At 49.5% G+C, this 26,071-nt stretch overlaps 1 protein-coding gene and 1 pseudogene across 1 annotated transcript; both read right to left on the bottom strand.

The window, feature by feature from the left end:
* Positions 1-4,255: 4,255 nt before the first annotated feature.
* On the bottom strand, positions 4,256-5,638 carry LOC101753257 (purine permease 3). The gene has a single exon (XM_004985357.4). The coding sequence runs from the start codon at positions 5,624-5,626 to the stop codon at positions 4,430-4,432; it is 1,197 nt and encodes a 398-aa protein (XP_004985414.2). The 5' UTR covers positions 5,627-5,638; the 3' UTR covers positions 4,256-4,429.
* A 1,109-nt stretch (positions 5,639-6,747) lies between these two features.
* On the bottom strand, positions 6,748-7,990 carry LOC101768404 (annotated as a pseudogene).
* Positions 7,991-26,071: the final 18,081 nt, after the last annotated feature.

Below are 26,071 nucleotides of genomic sequence, written 5' to 3'. Positions count from 1 at the left end.
GCCTTCAGAGCTCAGGCTGCACCCTACACTACAAGGGATCGCCTCGCCTGTCCACCGCTATCCTGTTTGCGGTGCATCAACCTCCATCTCTTGCAACTATATTCATTAACAAGTTTGGCCAGCAGGTCATCTTCGAGTCATTCAGACTCAATCCCCCTCCACTGCCATGTTGGTTGGCTCCTGAGACGAGACTATGCTACCTAAGCAGCCTAACATTGTGCCTGAGGGGAGCAAAGTGGGTTTTGCAGCTTCATCCGTGGAGCCGCCGCGGATGCCTGTGGAGAGGAAGGTTTTCCTCCACCGTGAACAACCACCCATAGTGAACATGACCCCGTTAGATCATAGTTTATGATTTTGGTGATTGAGTAACAACATAGTTATTGGGACTAATGCTTTTTCTAGCATGTACCTTGTAGTTTTTTTTACATCCCAAGTATGCAAACCAAACCATGGCAAGGTCCAAATCATGGTATTCATGTATCTAAGCTATGGTATTCGAGTGACTAAGCCATGGTATCTAGAATTATTCTATGGTATTCAAGCATCAAAATTCTAGAGCATCCAAATGATGGTATCTTCGATGTGGAAGTGGTGGTATTTAACACAGAAAAATCAGTACCACCAGATGTTCCGATGGTCCACCAGAGCAAGCGTCAGAGTAAACATCGAAGCAATTGGTACAACGTGCAGACGGTTGTCTAAGTCAAGACCAACGGATGTTCTGATGCCCTATTTTTTAGTAGCGTCAGAGTAATTCTAAGGAGAACGATTGGAAGATGAAAAAAAACCTATAGCACCGGATGATCCGATGGTGGGTCATGGAAAGTGTCGGACGAAGCATATTTACTTTGCAAAGTTTCAGAGAGTTTTTAGCTAGAAGCTCTTCAGCACCAGATGTTCCGACGGTACCATCAAATGAAGCGTCAGATGAATTTTGGATGTGTCAATGAAGAACTTGGGCGCAGGGAGGCCAATGGCTAGTTGCATCGGATGTTCCGATGCATGCCAAAATAGACCATCGGAACATCCGATGGTATACTTTAACTAGCCGTTCGAGCAATGGCTCTTTGATGCCTTGGACTATTTATACCCCCTCCATTCACCCATTTGAAGTTGTTGGAGTGTGCAGAAATCCATTAAAGTTCAAGGCTCATCAACAACACATTCAAGCCACGAAAATGCCTAAGTGATTTATCAAAGGCTTAGCGCAAGCTTAGAAGAGTGATTAGTGCTAGGATAGATCTAGAGAAGAGAGAGAGCAAGGTGTGCCTACCTTATGATCGGTTCAAGAAGTGAACCATAGTTGTACAAGGTGTGTCGGTGCCTTGGAGCCTTGGTGGCTCACCAGCAAGTCTTTGACCCTCTGGCTTGGTGTGGAGCGACGTTAACAACCGTGTGCGGGGGACGTGGAGACCCCCTTCCTTCATGGAGAAGCTCCTTAGTGGAGAGGCATCAAGGTGACCGGGGAACTTGGCATGAGCCTTAGTGGTCGAGCCTTTGTGGCAAGTCAAGGAGTGTCCCGAAAGAGACTTGGTGATCGGGAAGCAATACTCTTATGTGAGTGCTGCAACAACGTGGACTAGTGGTGGCTTAGTGCCTACCGATACCACAAGATAAATCATCATGTCAAGAGTTTGCTTCCCCTCATCCTCACCTCTTACATTTCCGCATTTCATACTTACAACTTGTGTGTCTTTACTTTCTTAGTGTAGTATCTTGCTAGGATTGGCTCTAGGTTGCAAAACTTATTTTGAGATGAGGGTTTCACACTAGATCAACCTTAGTTGCACATTTTGATAGCATGATCTAGTTTATGTTTTATGCAAAAGTAGTGGAAGCCATAGGTTAAGGTTTAAGTTTGCCTAATTCACCCCCTCCCCCTCTTAGGCTACGGGCACCGATTGCTTTCATCACCGCCACTACGATCTTTACAATCTGAGCGGAGCGTCGCCTTCAAGAGATGGGCTCGAGGTAGATGTTACCGTTGCCTCGCACGTGACCACCAAGTTAGCTCATGCAGGGACTACTTCCGTTGCATTTGTTGTCGCCAGCAAGGACATCGGGAGCGACACTGTCACCTTCAGTCTCCCTCTCCAACCTCGCGAGTTGACTCCAATGTGCAACCTCTACAAAAATGGAGTTGGGTTGTTGTAGTGGCCACGCCTTCGCCAAGTGCATGTTGCTTTACTTTTTGTGCAGACATTGTGGATGGGTCCAAGTCGCAAGAACATCTCAACATGTCGTTGGCTTCTCGACCCATTGGTTCGTGTGAAAAGAACATCGATCCTATCTACCATAGTCGTTGTGACACTTCTGCTTCGATATCATTGAACTTACAGTCCATGGTTGCACCTTTCGTAGAGTTGTTGCGATCAGAGCTCCAACACAAGATTGCAGTTCGTTTGGAGGAAGTGTTGCGCCCACTTAGGGAGGAGACTTCTGCCATCAAGCTGCGGCTAGCACGTGTGGCCAACCATTTGGAGTGTGTCATGCCATCTAACATGGCCGAGCTCTTCGGCCCATGTTCTCCCATTCATCACTCTCCAACACCGTTGATCCTCACTTCTCTTGCAGCGGTTTGCACATCTGCCGACTCCTTGGTGTGTCAAGACACATATGTGAACATTGCAAACTCCGCCATCAATGAGATGAAAACAAGGATCTCTGCCATAGAGACTCACAGAGAGGTGGAGCCTGTCACAAATGAGGAGGTGCCCAGAGGGGCATATGACACTGAGTTTCACCAAAAGACATCTGCAAAGCATGCCATTGAGGTGCCTTTTGGGACCTCCACTGCACTGATGCACCCAGACTCACCCATTGAACAAATGTTGCTACAAATCATCACCTCTGTGGAGGATGTTGTTCCAGTGGAGGACGCATTTGATGATGAGGAAGCTATCTTAGATGCACATGTGACAATTGAAGACCCTATCTTTCTCATCACCATCGAAGATAGCCCTTCCTATTCTATGGTTGAGGTCAAGATAGAAGATGCTCCAATGATAATAGAGGATCCACCGATAGAGGCCGTGTCTTCTCCGTCCACCAAAGCTAGGAAAGGCGAGGACCTTGGAAGTCCTCCTACGCACCCCCCCCCCTTCACCACCGTCCGTGATAGCAAGACGCCGATGCAAATCTCACGATAAAATCGTCGCTTCGTTGAAGTGCTCGCATTGCCCAGCGTAAGGTGTTAAAAAATTTGGGTATTCTTGGGAATGACGGGAAGCTCAACGAGGATGTAATTAAAGACTATGCAGACCGCCTAAAAGAATTGTTGCCATCCAACGACCTCAAGCCACTTATGAATTTGAAAGGTCATGGCTTCTTGGAGGTGTTGGTGGAACTTTCTTTATCTCTGTGTTAGGTGTTGCCTTCACTGAAGATGTTGTGTTGCCATGCCTCATGCTGTGACTGAATGAAGTTGTTTGTTGGTGGAGTTGTTATATTAAGTCGTAGTTTAGTGTGTAACTTTATATTTTTTCTTTTGTCAACCCCTACGAGGTTATTGTTGTCCAGTCTAGTTTTTTTTCTATATTATATAATCTGCAGCTCTCCTGCTTAGTTGGTTTAAAAAAAAGTGTTGGACTGTTGGAGCCAGTTGCTGTGGCTGGTAGTTAATTTGTCTTGGGTTTGAGGGTCTCGGACGACGGTAAATAATAACAAGAAGGAAAAGGACGTCCAGAGAAAAGCGGAACCTGTTGTGGCCCATGGGCCAGCTGAGCGGACGTCAGAAGCCCTTTGAGGAGATTTTTTTTTTGGGGGGTAGGGTGGGGGGGTGGGGGCGGGGCTGGGCTGGGCTGGGCTGGGCTGCACGGAAATGCTTCGCCAAATGGGCCGGTCCCGTTATACTAGCGCCATATAAACCATCAATCAACTGTTTGAAGGAGTAACGTGTATACTTTTCTCAAATAAACATTTTTAAAACAAAGAAAAGAAAAGGAACACGGATGGACATGTACACAAGATCACAGAGCTCCTCTTTACCCGTTCCTAAAGTGGTATCACTACGTATATATACGAATATGAGTGGTACCAAAATTTGGTGCTTGAGATTTTTTTTAGTAACTGGTACTCCTTGAGAATTGAGATACCAGTTTCCTATATGTGGAGTACCAGATCATTTTACGGATTCTGTTAGCTCATGGTACAACAGCACTCAAAACTGCATAGTCCCGGAGCACCTTTTGGTATAGATTGAATGGGCAAACACGAGTTTTCGGAGTATTGTTCTTTGGAACTGGAGAGCTCGGTATCTGGTCTAACTGTTTGCCTAAACAAACAACTTCCTTTATTAGATGAACTTTAGCAGACAGATCACTAAAGCTACTGTACCTACCACATGCATGAACAGTGCAATCTGTCCAATGTGGACAGATTCACCAACCAAGCACGGTGGGAAGTGGGAACTAAAAACATTTTAGAAACATTAAGGTGCCACCAGGGGGCAACGGATTGACTCCAGGTCTTTACTTCCCTCTGCCACCTGCTTGCCGGTAGCCTTCATCTTCTTCCGCGCGCTCTCGCCGTAGAGGTAGGAGACGAAGCCCCAGAGGCAGAGCACCAGCGCGATGCCCTTGACCCCGTCGAACTTCTCGTGGAGGAAGATGACGGCGAGGACCTCCGAGAGCGGCAGGACAAGCGCGATCATGATGCCGGCGAGGAGCGACGAGGAGCAGACGATGAGCCCCATGATCCCCAGGTTGGAGAGCTGCCACGAGACGGCCCCAAAGATGAGCAGCAGGTAGTAGTTGGTCTCGCCGAGCCCGAACGCGGCGGCCTCCGTCGGTATCGCCTGGAAGTCCTTCGCGATGGCCATGCCGACCAGGCACACCGCAGTGCCGGCCGCGCCCATCACGGCCTGGATCTGCATGACCGTCGCGTACGACGGAGGCGGCGCTCTCGCGGCGGCGGGGCCGCCGTCCCGGCGCCCGTACCTCGACATGGCGACCTCGACCAGCGGCAGCACGAGCCCAATTAGCGCGGCCGAGGACATGCACTCCAAGAACCCCGTCCAGTACGCCGTCGAGCCTTCAGCTTGTGCCTCCGTCTCCGACGACGGCGCGAACCCGAGCACCGCCGGGCCGATGGTGAGCAGGACGACCGCGTTGACCGAGAAGGGCGTGAAGCGGAGCCCGGCGAAGAGGAACGCGGAGACGGCGTTGAAGGTGAGCTGCGTCGCCTGCAGCAGTGAGGACGTGGACAGGGGCAGGGCCTGCGACCCCAGCGAGTACGCGAAGCACGCCACGGCGAAGACCGCGCCGAGGACGGCCACGGCGCGGACGAGGCGCGGAGGGGGGAGGTGGTCGGCGACGCCGCCGCCAGCGCCGTCCCTGCTCCGGCTGCGGAGGAGCAGGGAGGCGCATATGGGCGGGAGGAGGAGCGGCCAGCCGGACAACTGGATCATGGTGGAAAGCCACAGCCTCCGGCCGCCGTGGACGAAGTAGGCCCGGATGAGGAGCGACCCGCCGGCGCCGAGGAGGACGAGGAACGCGCTGAGTACGACCAGCGGCGACAGCGAGCAGCGCGGCAGCGTTGGCGCATTGCTTATGCCTTGCATTGCATGGAGTAAGTGACGACTGGCGATATGGTGTGGATGCCTCTGGGGAGTCGATGGTGCTTGCATAGATGCTGAGCTCTTTGACAACCCACCCCTAAACTTTAGTATCTATGGATGTTTGATACTAATTAGGAGTATTAAATATAGTCTAATTACAAAACTAATTGCACAGATAGAATCTAATTCGCAAGATGAATCTATTAAATCTAATTAGTTCATGATTTGACAATGTGATGCTACAGTAACCATTTGCTAATGATGGATTAATTAGGTTTAATAGATTCGTCTCGTGAATTAGTGTAGGGGTTCTATAGTTAGTTTTATAATTAGCTTATATTTAATTCTTCTAATTAGGATCCGAATCCGATGTGATTCTCTAAAAATTTAGTATAAATCGGCACGCATGCGCCGCGTGCGACTGCGACACGGACGGGGACCGCCAGTATCGGTCGGAGGCGGATCCCGGCGAGCCAGGGGCCCCATTTGCCTCGTGGTTCACGGGGTAGGCCCAGTAACTGGGTAGAAGACGTTCACACGGCGATTTGATTAGTCGCGCGACGTCACGTCGGCCGTGCGCGCCCTCAGCCCAGACACGGCCCACGAGAGTGCCATGCATCAACGCAGAGGTCCCGTTTGGTTATAGGGCGGACTAAAATTCCTGTGATATCGAATATTTGAAGACTAATTAGAAGAACTAATTATAAGACTAATTCACGAGATGAATCTATTAAACCTAATTAATCCATCATAGCACATGTTTACTGTAGCATCATATTGTCAAATCATGGACTTATTAGGCTTAATAGATTCGTCCTCCATGTGCAATTGGTTTTGTAATTAGTCTATGTTAAATATTTCTAATTAGTATCTAAACATTCGATGTAATAGAAATTTTAGTCCGGACTGAAGAACCAAACGGGGCTAAAAGGTTAACGCATCACCGATTCTCGTACAGACAAAAGATTGGAAATAAAGAAAAAATCCATAACTTTCCAAATAAATTATCCAAATCAAGTATTGATTGTACTGTTACTTGCGGCAAGGAACACAGCGGTGATCGAAAATTTTATTCAAATACTCTGTTTTTTTAAAAAAAAATTAAAACTACAGATTTTTACGAGATTCTCTCCTCAGTGCCTTGCTTCGATCGTACTGAGCCATGATTCACAAAGTCTCGTGATGTCAATGTTGGTGCAGGATTTTTTTACCCCCCTCTCAGAGAATCAAGCTTTGATGTCAATGTTGCAGATGCTGTTCTTTTAAGACGACGTCTCGCATACATTTCTCAATGGCAAGCCTGCGGCGCTATCTTCTTCGCCTCCAGTTTCTTCTGCGCGTTCTCACCGTAGAGGTAGGACACGAAGCCCCACAGTGAGAGCACCAAGGCAATGCCGTTCGTTCCGTCGAACTTCTCGTGAAGGAAGATGACGGAGAGGACTTCGGACAGCGGTAGCAGGACGGCGACATGACGCCGGCGAGCAGCGACGACACGCAAATGATTAGGCCCATGATCCCCAGGTTGAAAAGCTGCCACGAAACGGCTTCAAAGATGAACACCAGGCAGTACTTGGTCTTGCCAAGCCCGAACTCGGGGGCCTCCCTTGGCATGGCCCGGAAGTCTCCCTTGACGGCCATGCCGAGCAGGCACACCATCGTGCCAGCCGCGCCCATCACGACCTGCATCTGCATCACCGTCACGTAAGGGGGTGGCACTCTCGCGGCAGCTCCGGTGCGCCGGCCGTAGCGCGCCATGGCGACCTCGACGAGCGGCAGCACGAGCCCGGCCAGCGCTGCCGCGGCGATGGCCTCGCAGAACACTGTCCAGTACGTCCTCGAACCTTCGCCCGCCGGCTTCCCCGACGGCGGCCCGACCCCGAGCACCGCCGGGCCGAGGGTGAGCAGGACGACGGCGTTGGCCGAGAACGGCGTGAACCGGAGCCCGACGAACAGGAACGCGAACACCGCGTTGAACGCGAGCTGCATAGCCAGCAGCAGCGAGGACGTGGAGACGGGCAGCGACTGCGCTCCCAGCGAGTAGACGAAGCACGCCACGGCGAAGAGCCCGCGGAGCAAGGCCACGGCGCCGACGAGGCGCGCGGGCAGGAGGTGGTTGGCAATCCCTTCCCTGCGGCCGCGGAAGAGGGAGATGCAGATGGGCGGGACGAGGAGCGGCCAGCCGGAGAGCTGGCTCAGGGTGGACAGCCACAAGCGCCGTACCCCGTGGACGAAGTAGACGCGGAGGAGGAGCAGGCCGCCGGCGCCTAGGAGGACGAGGCAGGCGCTGAATATGACCAGCGGCGACGGCCAGCGCGGGGTGCTTGGCGGTGTTGGCGCATGGCTGGTGTCTTGCTCTTGCATGGAAGAACTGCAATTTGTCTTTGTGTTGGCCATAAGGTAGCGATGGACTTCGGTGCAAAGTGCAAACTCGGCAATCTATGGGTCGACACAGTATGCCTCTACTTGCCTTGGACAATAGCTTGTGGTCTAATAATGGCTCTACTTATAGGATGAATGGATGGTTGATGAGTTTTTTTTCAAAACGAACTGGCACGAGAGCTGCCTGTTATATTAAAAAGAAGCGATGCTCATACGGGCACGAATAGTTTAAAAAATACAACACCTCAATGAATGGCGGATAGCGCTCATACTCACGAAAAGAGAAAACTTGGAAACTACTGACAGCTGTCCTAGCTACCGCCAAGTGTTTTGCCCCTGTTGCTATCCACATGGATGCCTCGTTCTTAATGTTCTGCGTGAGCTGTTGTGTTGTAGACTCCTTGCGGTCGAAAATCCTTGCGTCGCGTTCCTTCAAGATGACCCAGCATACGAGGATGATTCCTTATCTAGTCCGCGTCGGTCTTCGCCAGCTAGGTTTGTCCACCATTGGTGGATGGAAAGTTGCATCTGCCAGCTCGCGGGTCGGAGGCCGCCACTGGACACCCACGTCGCCATCTCGTTCCATATTCGCTTGGTGTAGTGGCACTCCGCGAACAGATGGCGTCCTGTCTCCTACTCTCGTCTACATAGGGGGCAATGAGTTTGCCTAGCCTCGCGCCTGTAGTATGTCTGCTGTCCAAACCTGGTTCTGGATGGCCAGCCAAGCGAAGGATTTGCATTTTGGAGGAGCCCAAGTCTTCCAAATGAGAATCTTCAGGTTTGTCTTCTCAGCTCCGATGAACTGCACTCTGTATGCTGAACCTGCTAGTACTCCCCATTTTTTGTGAACTTCCAAGAGATGGAGTCTTGCACATTTTCCCTTATGTCAACCTCTCTTACTGCCCTCCACAGTTTGATGTATTCGATGAAGTGCCGAGCCAAAAAATTCCGTATGGTGCAGATTTATGTCGCGGACCCAACTGTTGTGAGTTAACGCCTCCTTCAATGACCTTTTTTTTCTTCCTTTAGATCTTGAAAATATTTAGTGCTATATCGCAAGGTTGTCGTCCTTGAGCCATGAGCTCTTCCAGAACAAAGTTCGCGCACCGTTGCCCACAATTATTGAGGATGCTGCCGCGAATAGGAGCTTACCTATTTTGTTGCAAGGTAAGTCAGGATCATCCCAGCACCTGCAGTCTTCCACCCAATCTTTCCATAGCCAGCGTAACCGCAGCGCTCGCGCGAATTTGCCAAAGTGAAGGATGCCCAAGCCCCCTAAATTGTTTGGATGAGTTGATCTTGACCAATTTACTATGCATTTGGCGCCTGTGAGAGCCTCGGATCCCGCCCAAAGGAATGTCCTCCTCTTACTATCTATTTCCTTTAATACGCTCTTCAGCGCACGCAAGGCCGTGAGGAAGTAGATAGCTTGTGATGTGAGGACTGATTTGACGAGCGTCAATCGTCCCGCGTAGCTAATATTCTTCCCATTCCATGAAGTCATTTTTGCCGCCGCCTTGTCCACTAGAGGTTGAAAGTCAATGCGTCGAAGCCTTCTAGTGGTTAGCAGAAGACCCAAGTATTTGATGGGGAAATGAGATCTTTGCACTGGGAAGTTATAAAGGACGTCGTCCATGTTCACGCTTGCACATCGAATTGGTACTACCATTGATTTGTGGAAATTGGTGTCGAGACCAGTGGCATCACCGAAACATGAAAGAATTTCGACCAGGGTGGCTATGTCTGCTTGCGTTGGGTTGACAAAGATGGTCGTGTCGTTCGCATACATCGATATCCATAGATCATTTGCACGGCCTTGTAATTTAGAGAGTAGCCCTCGGTCAGTTGCTAATTTCAGAAGCTTCTGTAGCGGATCAATTGCGATGACGAACAACAAGGGGGACAATGGATCCCCCTATCTCAGCCCCCTCCCATGTTGGATAGGCCCGTTTGGCACCTCGTTGAGTAGGACGCGTGACGATGAAGTAAACAGGAGTGCAGCTACTCAATTGCACCATCAAACAAGGAAACCTAGTATTTGCGTGAGAGAGAGAAGGTAGTCCTACCTGATGGAATCGAAGGCCTTGGCAATGTCCAGTTTGATCTGCAAGGCAGGGCATTTACTTCACTGGAGACGTCTAGCCGTGGATCGGACATACATAAAATTGTTGTGAATGCTTCACTTTTTGATGAATGTGCTCTGGTGTCTGGAGACGATCGTTTCCATGTGGGGTGCTAGCCACATTGCCAAAGCTTTTGCGAGGATTGTGATGAACGAATGAATCAGACTAATTGGGCGAAAGTCACTGATTGAGTTGGCCTCTTCCTTCTTGGGTAGCAAGATGATGTTGGCTGAGTTTAAAAGGCTCAAGTTGTCTGTCCGAAGGAGGTAAAACACATTTGCCGCATTCATTACGTCTTGCTTGATAGTCTCCCAGCATTCTTTGAAGAAAATTCTGGTGAATCCGTCCGATCCTGGGACTTTTTTGGCTAGTAGGAGGTGAATGGCTCTTTTGATTTCCTCTTTGGTAAATTGGGCTTCCAAGTCGTCTAGGTTGTGGCGCTGCAAGTTTAGCATATCCCAATTGATGTCGTTCTTGCGCTGCGGTGATCAGTGGAGGGCATTCTTGAAGTGTTGCTGAGTGACTGCCGCTTTTTCTTCATGGGAAACAGCCCATCCGGAATCATTTTGCAGTCTTTGAATGTGATTATGTCTTTTGCGTGCATTTACTTTTCGATGGAAGAAGCGCGAGTTCGTGTCTCTTGCCTTGAGATTTGTTATACATGATGCTTGTTTCCTTCTCATTCTTTCAACTGCAGCTAGCCCTAGTTCCCTCTTTTTGAGTTGTGCTCGTAGTTGTTGCTCGCCTTGGGTGAGTGGTTGGTGCTCTTGCGCGATGTCCAGACGCAGTATGCCCTCCATTGCTGTATATAGTTGTTGTCTTGCATCAGATATAAGACCACTGCTCCATACTCGCAGCTCCTGTTAGGTGCGGAGGAGTTTATGGTACAGTATGTGGAAAGGGTCGCTGTGGCGGAACCGCCCAACTTAAGCTGGTTTAAGTGCGCCTAATCGCTGTCGGAACAGCAATTATCCGAAACGCACCTAAAACAGCATAAGTCCGGTAGTCCGTCGAGTGTCCCTAGGACTCCTCGAAGGATCCACGACGTGTCTCATAGCCATACATCAGGATAATATCCGCGATGGGATAATATCAACAAATATTACATTTTTAAAGACATAACCAAGGTACGATATATCACAACCATAGTTTGAAACAAACTTAATAGTGCAGGTTAGTGTGTTTCTAAGAATTTAAAACATGAACCAGTCCGGAAGAAAAATAAACACTTAAGTTTTATTCTAGAGTATCATGAGACTCATAAGATACTCTAGATCTTCAGAGCTTTCTCTTCGGTGAGTCCTTGCTGGTTTTTCTGAAAACAACAACAAGGGATCCCCTGAGTACGAAGTACTCAGCAAGTCTTACCCGACTAACCAATATAATAGCTTTCTTTGAAAGTGTATGCTTAGCTTTTTGGTGTACTTGGCTAATGCAACTTTTGCCAAAAAGCTTACTACAAGTGATGCCTTAGTTTTATCTTTTATCTGGGTTAAGTCATTACCTAACCATTCTAGATGATGAGAAAAGAGTAAATACAACCACAAGGTGTTTAAGCCATACATCACTCATTTATCAGAAAGGTATATTATTCATGAATTTACACTACGATGCTCAACAGTGATCAAGTGCATTCATAACCGAGAATTGCGGCGATCCGGATCCATTTACATCCTGCAGGAGAGTACCCTGATCACCAGCTATATATGACTGTACAGGTCGTACGTAACAACTTTTCGATCAGCAAATCCAATGATTGGGAATAAGACTACCCGGACCCAGGGACGCACCCCCACATGGGACCCCACGTCTGGCCTGATCACCATGTGAGTTTCAGGCTACGCCCGTGCCAATCTCCAGCACGTCAAGCGCGGGTACGAAGTATTCCCGATCAGAGAGTTTACTAACCTACTGGGCTTTACTGGTCCCATACCCAGTAAGTGATCAGATGCTTATCACTTGATCAAAAGTTAAGACAACGAATCGGGCCTTAACCAAATTAACTAGCAGACAGAACTATATCTCTAGCTTCTGTCCGCTTCTCAATTCCAAGTTAACTTTCCATATATCACATGTATGACTCAAAGTTTTTCCTTAAGGTTGGTAAACCAAGCATTTAAGCAACTAAGCATTTCTAGACTTGGGTTATCTTCTAAGGTTTGAACAAGTGGCAAAGATATCCTTAAAGCAAGGTATGATTATACACAAGAATAGGTTTCAAGCAACTCCTAGACTTAGTGCATACATAAAGCAAATAACCAATAACTGGACACATGAAATAATAACTCCAAAATAAATAGGTATAAATGCATCGGGGCTTGCCTGGGATCAACAAAGGTTAGTTCTTTGGAAAACTTCTTTATTAAAAGAGGTACTCCACATTTCGCGAATGTTGTCCATCTCCAGCTGAATTCCATGAATTCCACTTCAGGAGTTGTGACGTCTACGACGCAGCATATGCAAGAGTTAGAGATGCAAACTTTTGAATACAAGACTATACAACTTTCCTTCATGATAAAGTTGCAAGCCAACAAGGACTATACAATTTATCATGATAAAGTTGCAAGCCAACACACAAAAACTCGAAAAGATTAACCCACCATTTTTATTTCCTTTACTAATCCTATCTTAGACTTTTTCTTTATTTTTAAAAGCATTTATAATAATTTTCTAATCTCAAAAACTTACTTCCTATGACTTAATAAGGATTTGTGGATAATAAAGCATTTTTCAAGTTTTATACATTTAATAATGTTTAAGTATTTATTTAAATACCTTAAATAAAAGGCATTAAATAAATACCTAAATTTTTATTATTTTTCCTAGGGTTTAAGAATTTTAATGCATAAAGGAAAATAAAACAATCCTAATAAAATTGGTTTCACTAATTTTGGGCACTTCTAGAATTTCCTGTGAATTAAATGGTGAAAACCGCATTTAATCTATTTATCTAATAAAAGAAAACCTAAGGTTTATTTATAAACCCCCGGCCCAAACTTTTCTCACTCAGCTTGTTTCTACCCACCATCACTTCCACCTAGGGCCCATCCGGCCTCCTATTCTTCTTCCTCTTTTCTTCACTAACAAGTGGGGCCCATGGCCGAAATCTTCCCTTGGGCCGAAAAGTGGCCGCCAACTTTTAACCCGTGACGCGTGGGCCTCTATACGGCAGCTCCTTGCTTGGGCCGGCTTCCCCCTTCTTTTCTCTTTCTCAACCCTGGACGGCCCACCTTTTATTTCTTTTCTCCCTTCGATACTCGGCCTGCTAATCCGGCCCACGACCTTCTTTTTACCCACCGGCCCACCTTCCCTTTCTTTACTTCCACCTGGGCCGCATGACTCATTTTTCTTTCAGATCAACGGACAGCCCACCGGCTCCCTCTTCTTCTTTTACTCGCGCGGCCAGCTGGGCCGACGCCTTCCTTTGGCCCACGATGGGCGGCTGGCCCTCTTTTCTTTCTCTCCCACTCCCACCTGGGCTTCCCCCACCGGAACTTGGCATCCCGGCCCAAGTATACGGACCGGCCTGCTCCCCCCCCCCTTTCCCTCACAACTTTTTTGGCGTTCGGCTTTTTCCTCCTGCGCCAAAACAGGGGCGCGCGGGGCCGACGGGGGCTCGCCGGCTGGCGGCTCGCCGGCGACGGGGTCGGGCCGGGGAGGAACCCCCAGGCCGCGGCACACCTGTGGGCGGCGTCGGCGCCCCGGGAGACGGCCGGAGATGGCCCCTCCACGGCGGCGGCGGCTTGGCCGGCTGCCGGCCATGGCGGCGCACGGAGACGGCACAAGCAGTTCCCTCGACTCCCCCAACAGCTCCCACACCCTCGCAGGATGCCCCTAGACCCGCCAATTGAGAAGGAAAAGCCGGTTTAGAAGCTTACCTCATGGATTGGGTGACGGCGGCCGGCGGACCGGTATGGCGGCGATTCGGAGCTCTACGACGAGAAACTGGGCAACGGCCAGTCTTAGGGCGTCATGGTGAGGCTACAGGGGTTGTTGGTGGGCGGTGGCGCAAAAGGAATTGACGGCGAGGATGATGGCCGGCGATGGCGCTGACTTGCTCGAGCTCTGCTCCTGTCGATGTAAAACGGCCGGGTGAAATGGATAAGCGCGGGAATAGCAGCGTCATAATTTTTCACCGTGCATGCGCGCCACCTCGACAACCTGCACGCCTGCGTGAGCGCGGACGTGGCCGTGTGCTGGCCGGCGCTTCGAGATGCCGGCGGCGGCACGGCTCTTCCCCTGTTCTGATCTTTTCTTCGTTTCCTTTTATCCCTTCCCAACCGATATGTTCAGACCTCAAAATCGGCAAATCTGAACCCAATCTCTCGAACATCCTTTAATCAATCTTGTAGAGTAATCCAAGCACTTCAATTGATAGATTGGCCTTTACCCGAGATGAGCACCCTAACACCGAGTTTTTGGAGCTCCAAGTTCCTGCCACGTTTTCTGTTAACTGAATATTCAGGATTCAGTTTCGACAGTCTTCAAATGTGGTCATTTACCCTTCTTTGGCACCAATTTCAGTAGCCCAACTGTATTCCATATAGGCCAAACACTACCCATTCGTGCTCTACAACCAGTAAGGATTCCATTTTGCATAAGAAACTATATAACCTTTGCACTGGATTTTCCTGAAATTCGCTCCAAACATTGCTAGTTAACACTGTTTTCAGACTTAGAATTTATGCAGCTCAAGAGTTGGCCGAAATAGTTAGAGTGCTGACTTTGAGCTTTGATTTAAATTTGATTCTTTCTCTATCTCTGAGCAACAACACCTTATTAAACATGTCCAAGGATCATACTTCACCGCTGTCTAGTTGCCTTTTCTCACTTACTTGAAAAATTGGGCAGAATTCGGTTTCAAAAATAGATACTCATCATGTTTTCCAGACTTTTGGCTCCAATTGCTGAATTTTGGCTCCAATTTGAATTCAAACCTTCCACTTTCTCTGGACAACAACTATTCATTTACCTTCTCCATAGTCCATATTTCACTAATGTCCAAAAACATCTGCTCACTTTTAAGGAAATTTCTCCAGAAATTGGTTCTAAAGTCATGTACTCAATACCATTTCCAGACTTAACCAAATTCCAGCAAAGCCGCCTATTGTGACAAAGTGCCAAATTTAGGCCTCTATTTAAAATGGTTCCCTCTGCTATTCCTGATCAACAACACCCAAATTTAGGAGTCCAAGGTTCATACTTAAACATGGTATAGTTGTCCTGATTTACTTATTTGAGAAATTTATCAGAATGTACTTTCCAAAATGGACTCTGAGGCTGTTTTTCTGATTTCTTGTTTTCGTACGGTGAACAGTAAATGTAGTTTTTCATTTCCTTCTCTGATTTCTTTTGAGTGTTTAGGATCAAATATTATTCCAAATTTTTGACCCTTAAGTTCTAATCATCTTTACACTTCTATTCTATATTGTTGCCGAATTTTTCTGAATTTCAAATTCAAAATTCAAATTTCGGCCAAATTTGACCCGAATTTGATTTTCGATCAATTTCTTTTTCCTTTCTTCTTGAATTACTTCCGATTCATCCAAGTCACTTAAATGACTGAAATGGCAGCTGTTACAGCCGTAATGTTCTATTGGTGCGTTCCATGCATTCGTGATGACTTCTTTGAATCTTGGCAATTTTGCCCAAAAAATTTCAAATTTGAACGATCGTGGCTTTCTTGGCCCCATGGAATTTGATAGTAGCAACGAGCAGTGGTCGGAAAGTGACATTGATAGCACTTGCGGTGTGTTTCACCTGAAGCTTATGTCCCAATCGGGGTTGCAGAAAAATCTGTCTAGCTTTACCATAATTGGTTGCAATTGTTCATTGCTCCACGTGAATTTCCGATTTTGTAGAGGAATTTCCTTAAGGTCGCACCTATCGAGCGTGTCCCTAAAGTCACTCATAAGCCATCGGTTGAGGTTGTTGTTGTTTTTATCTAAGGCTTTGTAGAAGAGGTTGAAATCTCCCACAACTAGCCACTTGGTTGGTTCAGCAGGTTTTTGTGCCTGAAGTTCGCTAAGGAACCAATGCTGCTCGTTTTGACGTGAAGGGTCATAGACTACCATGAGTCTAAAACTCTGTAGGCATTCTTGCAGTAGGACATCCACCATTATGCTGAAATCGCCTATTGCGATGTTGGAAATCTCAATGTAGTCTTCATTCCATAGGAGGAGGATGCCACCTCTTATTCGTGACGGACCCCAAGCCGGTTTGTATGCGTGTTTACGCATGCGGTAGCCGCCGAGGTACACAGCTGTGAACAAATCGATGCTGGCTAATTTGGTTTCCTGTAGGCAGGCTAAGTGGCATAGAGTGGAGTCCATGAACTGGTGCACCGTATCTTTTCTAGCTTGCTGGTTAAGACCTCTCATGTTCTAGCTAATGATATTTAGGTTGACGTCAATCATGAGGAGATGGAGAGCTTAGGAACGTTTGACAGGCAATTTGTCGATGTGGGCTCGAGCCATAACCGTTGCGTAGCGTAGTCGTTGCCCAGTCAAAATTGTCGTAGAGTATCGTCTTAAAGGTTACAACCAAATCAAAGTTCTGATCGTAGATTGTTGTGTTAAGAGTTACAACCCAATTGAAAGTTGAGGTAGGATACTTGAGGCCTCTATAGAACGCTGCCTCTGGGGAGCATGACAGTATATGAAGTTTGCAATTCATTTGCAACTAGAATGACACACAGTAGGGGCGGCGTGCGGTCATGCCACAGCTTGCGCGGTAGCCATCTCCCCTGGAAGGTCGTCAACCCCTTCACCCACCAATGCAATCATGGCATCGTCCAGCTCATCGGCGTCAGCGTTGTTGATGTTGAAGATCTCTGTAAGTGTTGGGATAATGTCTTGTGGCAGTGGTCCTGTGAACATAGCAAGGAACTCCTGCAAGGCACTCTCCACAGGGTCAATTTCATCACCTAGGAGTCTAATTTTCCTACACAGGTTGCGTTGCGCTCTCTGCATTGCCGTCATGGGGCAAACTGTGGAGAGATGAACGTTGCAACGTACCGAAGTCATGTCGAAAACACAGCGCCGGCGACGATGAACTGGAGCCGGTGTAGGTAAAGATGCTCTTGGCTGTTCCAGTGGTGGCAGAACCGGCTGTGAAGGCGCGGTGAAGAGACCAGCCACGCCATCGGTCGCCAGGGCATCTGCTGTGCGGTCATGTTCTGCTTCTGCCGGCAGGGCTTGGTCGTCGATGGCGCTCTCCGTGTTCAACGGCGCCGCGAGGAGGTGTTAGTGCGTACTGGTGATGCTTGGCCCCTGCTCCACAGGATGCTCCACAAGCTAGTCACTCTGGAGTGTGTGCACGAGCGGCTCCAGGTGAGCAGAAAGCCTATGCAGCACGTCGTCCACCTCCTGGATGGATGGGTTGTTTGGGGAGGCAAGGCAGAGGTGATTCTGGTGATAACTCGATGGAGAGGCACATCCAGTTGAGCGTTTGGTGCTATTACCTCTGTGTTTTCATTTATGTTGCTATTGTCGTCGAACCAGGCTTCATCCCCGATCGAGTCGATGATGCTTGATGCCTTCCCGAGTATGTCCAGTATCGGGCGTGGCGTCGCTGGTGGGGGATGCCTCTGCAAGTTGAATATCTTATGTGCTGCTTCCGCCATAGAGCCAACCTGAAGGTCGAAGAGGAGCTTGAAGTCTGTAGCCTTACGGTTCACAACGCACGGTGAGGCTTCACCGTCCATGCTTCGGCGCCTGCCTCCCTGGTTGCCGTTGCCCCCATTGCGATGGTGCGGCGTGTCGCGCTTAGATCCTTTGGAGTCCCTGGAGTCACCGTGGCCACGTGTCTCACGGTGCCATTCACCGTTACCATCATCATCGTTGTCCTCCCGCCACCCCTGCCAGTTGTGGAAGTCAAGGTGGTTGTCGCCGCCTTCACGCCGTGCACCGCCACGACGGCTGTTGTCCCTGCGCTCATCGCGCCGCTTCATGCGCGATGGAGGTGGGTGCTGGAATGGTGGGAAGGCAGGAGTCAACTCTGGGTCGCCGTCCCTGACTCCCCAGTACCAGGCCACCACCGCTTCTCCAGCTCTAAAACCGGCACGTTCAGGTCATGTGGGTCCGCGGTGACCATGGAGTAGTTTTGGATTTCCCACAAGTGGACAAGGACATGATGCTTTAGCCCACGTTGCCAGCGCTTGAGCGGGACTTCATTGATTTGCACAGAGGAGGACGATCCATCCATGGAGCAGGTTGTGAAGATAAGCCACATCACCTTCGCGATCTTGCTCAGTTTGGCCGTCCATGCCCACAGCTCGATGCCGCGCGTGTCCGTCAGGTGAAGAAGATTGGTGTCAATGCATTGCAGTGCGTAGTTCTGACCGATGAGCCGCTCGACAATGTCCGACAACCATGCATGCCTCCGCACCCCGTCGAGGCAGATGCGGACGCAGTAGAATAATGCCGCGCTGAGAGCTCCAGCGAGGCTGCGCCATGGCCTGACGCAGACTTCGTTGCCATGGTACTTGATGGAGCCCTTGGCGTTGACCTCCTCGTAGTGCCGCCGGTATTGGAAGCGAATCAGGAACGCCTCCGGGCGATGCCTAGTGACGGTGACCTCACTGGGACGTAGCTAAAACTCAGCTAGGATGGCATCCTCGATGTTCCTCGCGGTGGTGCTCGGTGGAACGCGCATGGTCGAGGTGACCAGTGTGTTCCCCTCCCAATCACGTAGGTCGCGGTCGATCTTGAAGGAGGTAGGGATGTGAAGGGCATCCTCATTGGGCCGCAGGGTAGGGTCGGCGACTCGGATTGTTGCCATCTTGCCGGTGGTAGCCGCTGGCCGCAACTCCCGTCGATGTTGCTGGTGTTGCGACAGGCGGGCAGTCTACCGGCGAAGCCCTGAGCGGAGGCAGCGCAGGCACCGGATGGGGTCCCTGCACGCACCGGCTTTGTGGTCGCGGCCAAGGCACCTGAAGCAGCGGCCTTTGGTCTTCTACAGGAAGGCAACACTGGTGGAGAGGTGGATGAATGGCGTGGTGCCGGTTGTTGAGGGGCGCTTTGAATGCTGGCCGTCCCGAGCGTGGTTGATGACAGCAGGTTGAAGCCACTATGTCCGTCCTCGTCGTTGACGCCGGCTTATGCGAGTCCACCCTAGCTCTAGCTTAGGCTTGGATTCGAAGCGGAGATTGCGAGGGGCGCCGTTGCTCGAAGGAGCAGAATAGCGCAAGGGGCCATTACTCCTCGAGGTGACTGGAGGGAGGCAGCGAGGCGTGGCGTCAGACCCGGATCCGGAGCGGATCTTGCACGTGGGGCGCCGTTGCTCAGGGCTCGAAGGGGCATGGTGGCGCAGAGGGCCATTACTCCCCAAGATGACACCTGGAGGACGGCGAGGTTGGCCAGGGTAGTAATTGCTCCTCGGAGGTATGGTAATGGTGGATCTGAGGTGGCATGGTCTTAGTTGTTGGGGGTGAGCTAGCGATTTGAAGGCGGACGCCCCTCTCTGTACCACCTTCGCGAAGGATGGGGGCTCGTGCTCCGTCGTGTGGGGGATGATGAGGTCGTCCCAGGAACCGGCGCGGCGGGGGCGTGGCGATGGTGGCGGAGGGGTCTCTATCTAGTACTGAGGTGGATCTGGGTAGCGCGGAGGGGATTGGACGGTGGAGCGTGGACCTGGATCTGGGGAGCGCAGATGAGATGGGACGGTGGAGGTGATGGAGCGTGGAGGGCATGTGGCGGCGGAGGCAGGAGGGAGGGTGTGCGTATGCGCGCAGGCTGGTGGCGGAGGAGCTTGGGCGGCGGCGCTGGAGCTAGCGACGCCGGTGATAGGGGCGGAGCGACGTGTTGGGGGAGTGGGGAGGCATGCTGTGTAGGCGATTTTGTTGTAGCTGATGGTTAATGAGTTGGTGCTTGCACACTTTACTTGTGTTTAGGAATTAGGATGGTTGTTTAATTGGATATACTGTGCCAACGAAGTAGCTAGGCGAGTCAGTACCAAATAGATGAACAGAAGGTAATTTTGTCTAGCTCTGAACTTTAGATACCCCTCTGGCCGGAAAATGGAATCTCACAGTCTCCACAAGTTTCACGCGCCTAGTACACATAGTTCTACCCGGAAAATTGGATTAAAATACCCGAACAAAAACATTACCTCTGAACTTTTGTCTGGCTGCCGACGTGCCATCACGCAGCCGTACGGAATCCTGTAATGATACCGTCTGCCAAGAGCCCAAAACAATTCCCTCTCTCCGACCAAACTCTCTTTTTTAGATTGGGCCAAGACAATTCTGAAAACTTGGGCTGGCTAGAGGAGACGCAGCGCCATTTTCTACAGGGATTCGCAAACAAAAAGGGGAATTCGTCTGTGGGTAGGCCGTCTAGCGGGCCGATTGAGAAATCAGACATTCGGTACGCGGCCTTTCTTCTTCTTTAGTAATACTAGATTAGTATGATTGATTGAGCCCAACGCGCGAAACAAATCAGGTGGATCCTTTTGGATACATACACCCGAAGGCGTTGTAATTCTTACTCTACAGACGCTTGGCAAGGAAAAAAAAAACACCACCTGGGCATCGTCGTCGGCCCGTACGCCATTTCATCTGTGCCCCTGCGCTTCTCGCGTCGTTCCCGAACTTCCCTGGGGCGTCCGCCAACGCGATGCGGCCGCAACAAGATACTTAGATGCAACGTACTACGTATATACTCACACAACTAATGGATCATCCATAAGAGGCGAACAAAAGTCTCCGACATCCGACATACTTGAATCATCATATCCTTCTAGTCATTATGGTGATGTAGCTAGGTCCATTATGGGAGACAATAAGTCTCCTTGAATAAGATCTTGCTGATATTTATTGAAAATCGCATTATTTCTCGTTAGTCAAATTGCTCAAAGTAGAGCCGTCACCCTATCAATAAATTTATACGGTTCGGAGATGATGCGCTGCATTGACTTACTTGTATCTTGTGTTTCTGGGAGATGTATCTTGGGAGCAGTCGAGCAGATCCGCGTGTGCGCCGTAGTGTTCTATGTACTGGCGCCGGCCGAAATGGTAGGCTTCTCGGTGTCAGGACGCCTGCTAGCTAGCTGCGGCAGGCATGACGCCAAGGCTTACGCATCGTCCAAGATCGCTGCGTTGCCACAGGCAAAAGTCGCGTTGAGTTTGATCCGTCATGCATGGTGCTGCACAGGTACTCTCACGACTTTGGATGAAGCTTGCTGCTTCCCAGGCCCAGTTGTTCAGCAAACAGAAAACTGCTGAACAGAGTGTCCAACGGATGAGCACGACTGGGCAGCAATCGAGCGGACCAGCGGGAGTGCGCGAATATAAGCGTGTGTTTGGTTACTGAGTTGTAGCGGGTCGGAACGGGTTTGATCCACGACATCCCGTGTTTGATTGAGAAAGGATGTGGGTTGGGTCCAACCCATATGGGACTATTCCCACAAGATCCAGGTCTGTTGCATTCCTCCAAAATGGAGGAACCACGCTGACCTAGATGGACACAGTGCTTCTCCATCTCCGCGCTCGCCACCTCCCTCAGTCGCCAAGCTCCGGGACGCGCACCCGGGGCTTGCCGTCGAGGAGGCGGTGGCGGCGGGAAGGAGGTGGCGAGCGTGGGAGTGGGAAGGAGAGAGCGGGAGCCAGGCGGGGGCGGGACGGCCAGGGGAGCTCCACCCGCCGACGGAGGCGGAGACCGGCGCAGAGGAGGTGGCCGGCACCGGGACGGGGAGGCCATATGGGGAGGAGGCGGCCAACGGGAGGCGTCGGGGAGAAATCGGGGAGGAGGCCGGCGGCGCAAGGAGGCTACCGATGGTTCCGTGAAGGAGCAGGAGGCGCCGGGGCACCGGGGAGGAGCCGGGGACGGAGGCAGCCGGCGTCGGGCGGAGCTGCATGGCGTTGGCGGGGGGCCGCTGGCCAGGGAGGAGTTGGGGAGGCGGCCGGCGGCATGGGGAGGAGCCGGTGGTGCTGGGGAGAAGTTGTAGCCGGGCGGCATCAAGAGGAAGAAGATAGAAGAGCAAGTGAGGGGAAAAAAAAAGAGGATGACAGGCGAACCCCGCAGACATCCATCCCAACCCTTTCAACCTCTTCAACCAAACAAAAGATTGGATTCAACCCATCTCTCTCCATCCCTCTCATCCAAACACGAGCTGGGATCACTCCAACCTACAGAAAGAGGTTAGGCTCCAACCCAACCCACATCATCCTAAAACCAAACGCGTGCTAACAGTCCAACCACGGCGCACGTGCTCCCTATTCATTTCAATGCCCCCCGTCTTGTCGGATTGACCGATGACTGCTGCCAAGTCCGCCGCCCGATGAGCCAGGCATGTCAATCCGTCTCTAGCTAGCTAGCTAGCTATTTTGGGGGTGTTTGGGAGAAGGAGGCTAAACTTTAGCCCTGTCACATCGGATGTTCGGATACTAATTAGGAAGATTAAATATAAGCTAATACAAAACTAATTGCAGAACCCCTAGGCTAAATCGCGAGACGAATCTATTAAGCCTAATTAATCCATCATTAGTGAATGGTTACTGTAGCACCACATTGTCAAATCATGAACTAATTATGCTTAATAGATTCGTCTCGCAATTTAGCCTAGGGGTTGTGTAATTAGTTTTGTAATTAGTCTAGGTTTAATACTCCTAATTAGTGTCCAAACATTCGATGTGATGGGGCTAAAATTTAGCCCCCTCCTCCCAAACACCCCCTTTGAACTTTCCAGAAAAATTATTGTTGATTTTTTATTTTGAAAAGTTAACACTACCTTTCAAAAGATGTGTTTACTTTTTGGGTCAAAAAGTTACGAAAACTGAGCTTTTCAGCTTCTCATATAAACTTAGATTTTCTGAGCAGCTGGGTTTTTGGAAGCTACACGAGAAGATTGCTGTTTGTTTGAGCTTCTAGCTTTTCACCCTAAAAATTTGCTATCGGGGATAGATCTTCAGTACGCGCAAGGAAGAAAGAAGACGGACTCCTACTAGAATTCCTCTGTAAATTCTACTAGGACTCATACCATGTAATCCTACAAGGACTTCTCCTTTTAACCGACTAGTAATCCTATCCCCTGGAGTATATAAAGGAGTATAGGGGTCCCTAGATTGGTAGACCAAGACTTCATAGAACCACAATAGAGGATCAAATCCTCAACACAAAACAACACCCAAGCGCAGGGCGCAATATACAACACCCCAAACAGGACGTAGGGTATTACGCTACTCTGGCGGTCCGAACCCGTATAAATCCATGTCTTGTGTCCTCGCTTTTACCGTCAAGTTCCAAGTCCGGCGATCCCCCACCAACCAATCTACTACCTCGGGATACCTCTCGGTAGATTGCCTAGTATAAAACACCGACATCTAGCACGTCAGGTAGGGATGATCGTGGAGATCATCGGGCGAGCTTGAAGTACCTCATCCACAAAATCAATCTACTCAGTGAGCGCGTAGCAGCTGTATTTGACAACTCGCCGTGTTCCTATCTGCGCGTCAAGAGGATTTGCCAAGATAGAGTACGAGAGCAGTCGGCGATTACTCGAAGATACAATGGATTACTCCCTGAGTCTGCATTGAAAACGGAGTGTTCTCTGTATCCGTTGCGGCATCCCCACGTGTATCAAGTTGTATCTGTTGCTGTTTCTGCACGTACAAGTCTGAGCCGCGTAACGGCGTAAGCATACGCATCAAGATGGGATAGAGCATCGAGCTGCTGCAACCGGAAATTCAATTCATTGAAAATTGCTACATGCACACCACTGGCTACCAGCAAGATCACCACGACGCTCCACAAGCTCATGATCTAAGATCTTACGGCTATTTCAACTCCACCATGGCGCTCTCTGGCAAGATTGCTTCGCCGACATGTTGGCAAAATTACTCGTCTCAATTAGAAACTAGTCGAGGGTGGGTTTCATATAATCAATAACTAGTTGGAATCAACTCCGACTAGTCAGCTTCATCAACAACCATCACGGCTTCACGACGACAGCCACGGCTTCGTCGACAATCGTCCATGAATTAAGCTAAATCACTTTTTAATTTTTTTATATAATTTTTTCAGCTTTTCCCCGCATGAAGGGCAACGCGTCAAGTACTTTTTTAATCTTACTAGGACTCCTCCTTATAACCGACTAGTAATTCCGCTCCGTGAAATATATAAAGGAGGGTAGGGGTCCCTAGATCGATAGGCCAAGGTCTCATAGAACCACAACAGAGGACCAAATCCTCAACACAAAACAACAACCAAACGCAAGGCGCAATATACAACACACCAAACAGGATGTAGGGTATTAAGGTACTCTGGTAGCCTGAACCTGTATAAATCTGTGTGTCTTGTGTCCTCGATTTTACCGTCAAGTTATAAATTCGGCGATCCCACCAACCAATCCATTATCTCGGGATACCTCTTAGTAGGTTGCTGGATATAAAACACCGACAGCTGCTAGCAAACGTCTTGCTACTCTGTTAAAAGCTGGGCAGCTCGGACGTCCTATCCACTCCACTCCCATCCCCACTTTTTGATCGTGTCGCCATGGATCATCATCGGAGAGGAGTAAGATGGGAGGAGGACAGCAGCAGCACGGTGGCGCTGCTGAACGGCGACGTGACGGAGGAGTGGCAGGTGGTGGCGGCGGGTCATAGCAACCTGTGGAGCGCCGGGTCATAGGACGGAGTCGACGAAGCTGTGGGTGATCGTGGGGCCTTCCATCTTAACCAGCATCGCCGCCTACACCATGAACGTCGTCACACAGGCCTTCGCGGGGCACCTCGGCGACCTCGAGCTCGCGGCCATATCCAACGCCAACACAGTCGTCGTCGGCTTCAACTTCGGCCTCATGATAACCTATACAGTACACCTCGGCGACCTGCTTTGATAATGTTGATTATCCAGTTGAAAAGTCCTGCATATATTGAACTAATATTAAAATAGTCCTTGTAAGTTCTCATTAGTCAGAGCTCCTATCTTAGCCTTGATTATATGCCAGCAGGCAACTCGTAGGTTGTTTACGGTTCAACACTGACAGTTCTCAGTGAGCAAGGATGAACAATCGGATGATTGTTATGTACTAATGATGAGCTTTGAAGGAATTATATTGATGATGCACTTTCTGGCACCACTTATTTTGTGGGTTCAAGGCACGACTTACAGTTGTAAAATAAGTGCAACTGTCTTTTTCACAAAATTTGACTTGTATTATTGCAAATCGCGGGGCTAGATAAGCTCGTTTATCAGTATCCACATCAAGATACAATGCAATGATGATAGACTCCTTTTGACTATGGCTTTGCCAAATTAATGATAGATTTCTACATGAGGAGCAAGTGGAGCAACCCTTCAGGTAATTTTAGAATTTGGGGTTCTAATTAAACCACCCAGCGAAAAATATTGAACTATAAAGTAGGAAAAAAACTCTTCAAAATTTAGCCATAGACAATTGATGGTCCTGTTTAATTAGCTTGCTTGTAGACTAGTTGCATCAAGAGTTCAAGACACGGCAGTGTCATACTGTAATTGCGTAAAAATGGACTCTTTTTTTTAACCATGGCGTGGACGTATGCCTGGTATTTCTATATGAACGCCAATTGGAACGTGTATTGATAAAGTGGATCATCGCTTCATTTCGTACAACTTTTAGAAAAAAAATAGATAGTCACTGGAATCCCAATGACGCATGTGATTGTTGTGTCCTGATAAAACTGATATACAGTTGGTAACAGGATTGAGATTTTTTCCAAGATTGATCTGGTGGATTGGTTCGTCCATATATAACTGACGAGCACACGGTAATCCTACTAGCTCCGCTCCCGAGCCACGGCCATCTCCCGTTAAAAAAAAACATCGGGGCACCGGGCACCGGGCACGTATAGTTCGTAGGTACAAGGGGGTAGCAACGCGGTGGCGCTTTACGTAGAGATCTTTGTGTGTGTGGTGTCGGTGGTGAGGGAGGCTAGGGGCCCGGCGGACCTCTCGTTTAGAGGCGTGGAACAGCGGCGGACTAGCAAGATATCCATGGGCTATATGGGCGCCGGGCGAGTAGGCGGCTTCCCCGT

Source organism: Setaria italica, chromosome IX (genome assembly GCF_000263155.2).
Source record: "Setaria italica strain Yugu1 chromosome IX, Setaria_italica_v2.0, whole genome shotgun sequence".
NCBI lineage: Eukaryota > Viridiplantae > Streptophyta > Magnoliopsida > Poales > Poaceae > Setaria > Setaria italica.
This window is presented reverse-complemented; position numbering and strand designations above follow the sequence as displayed.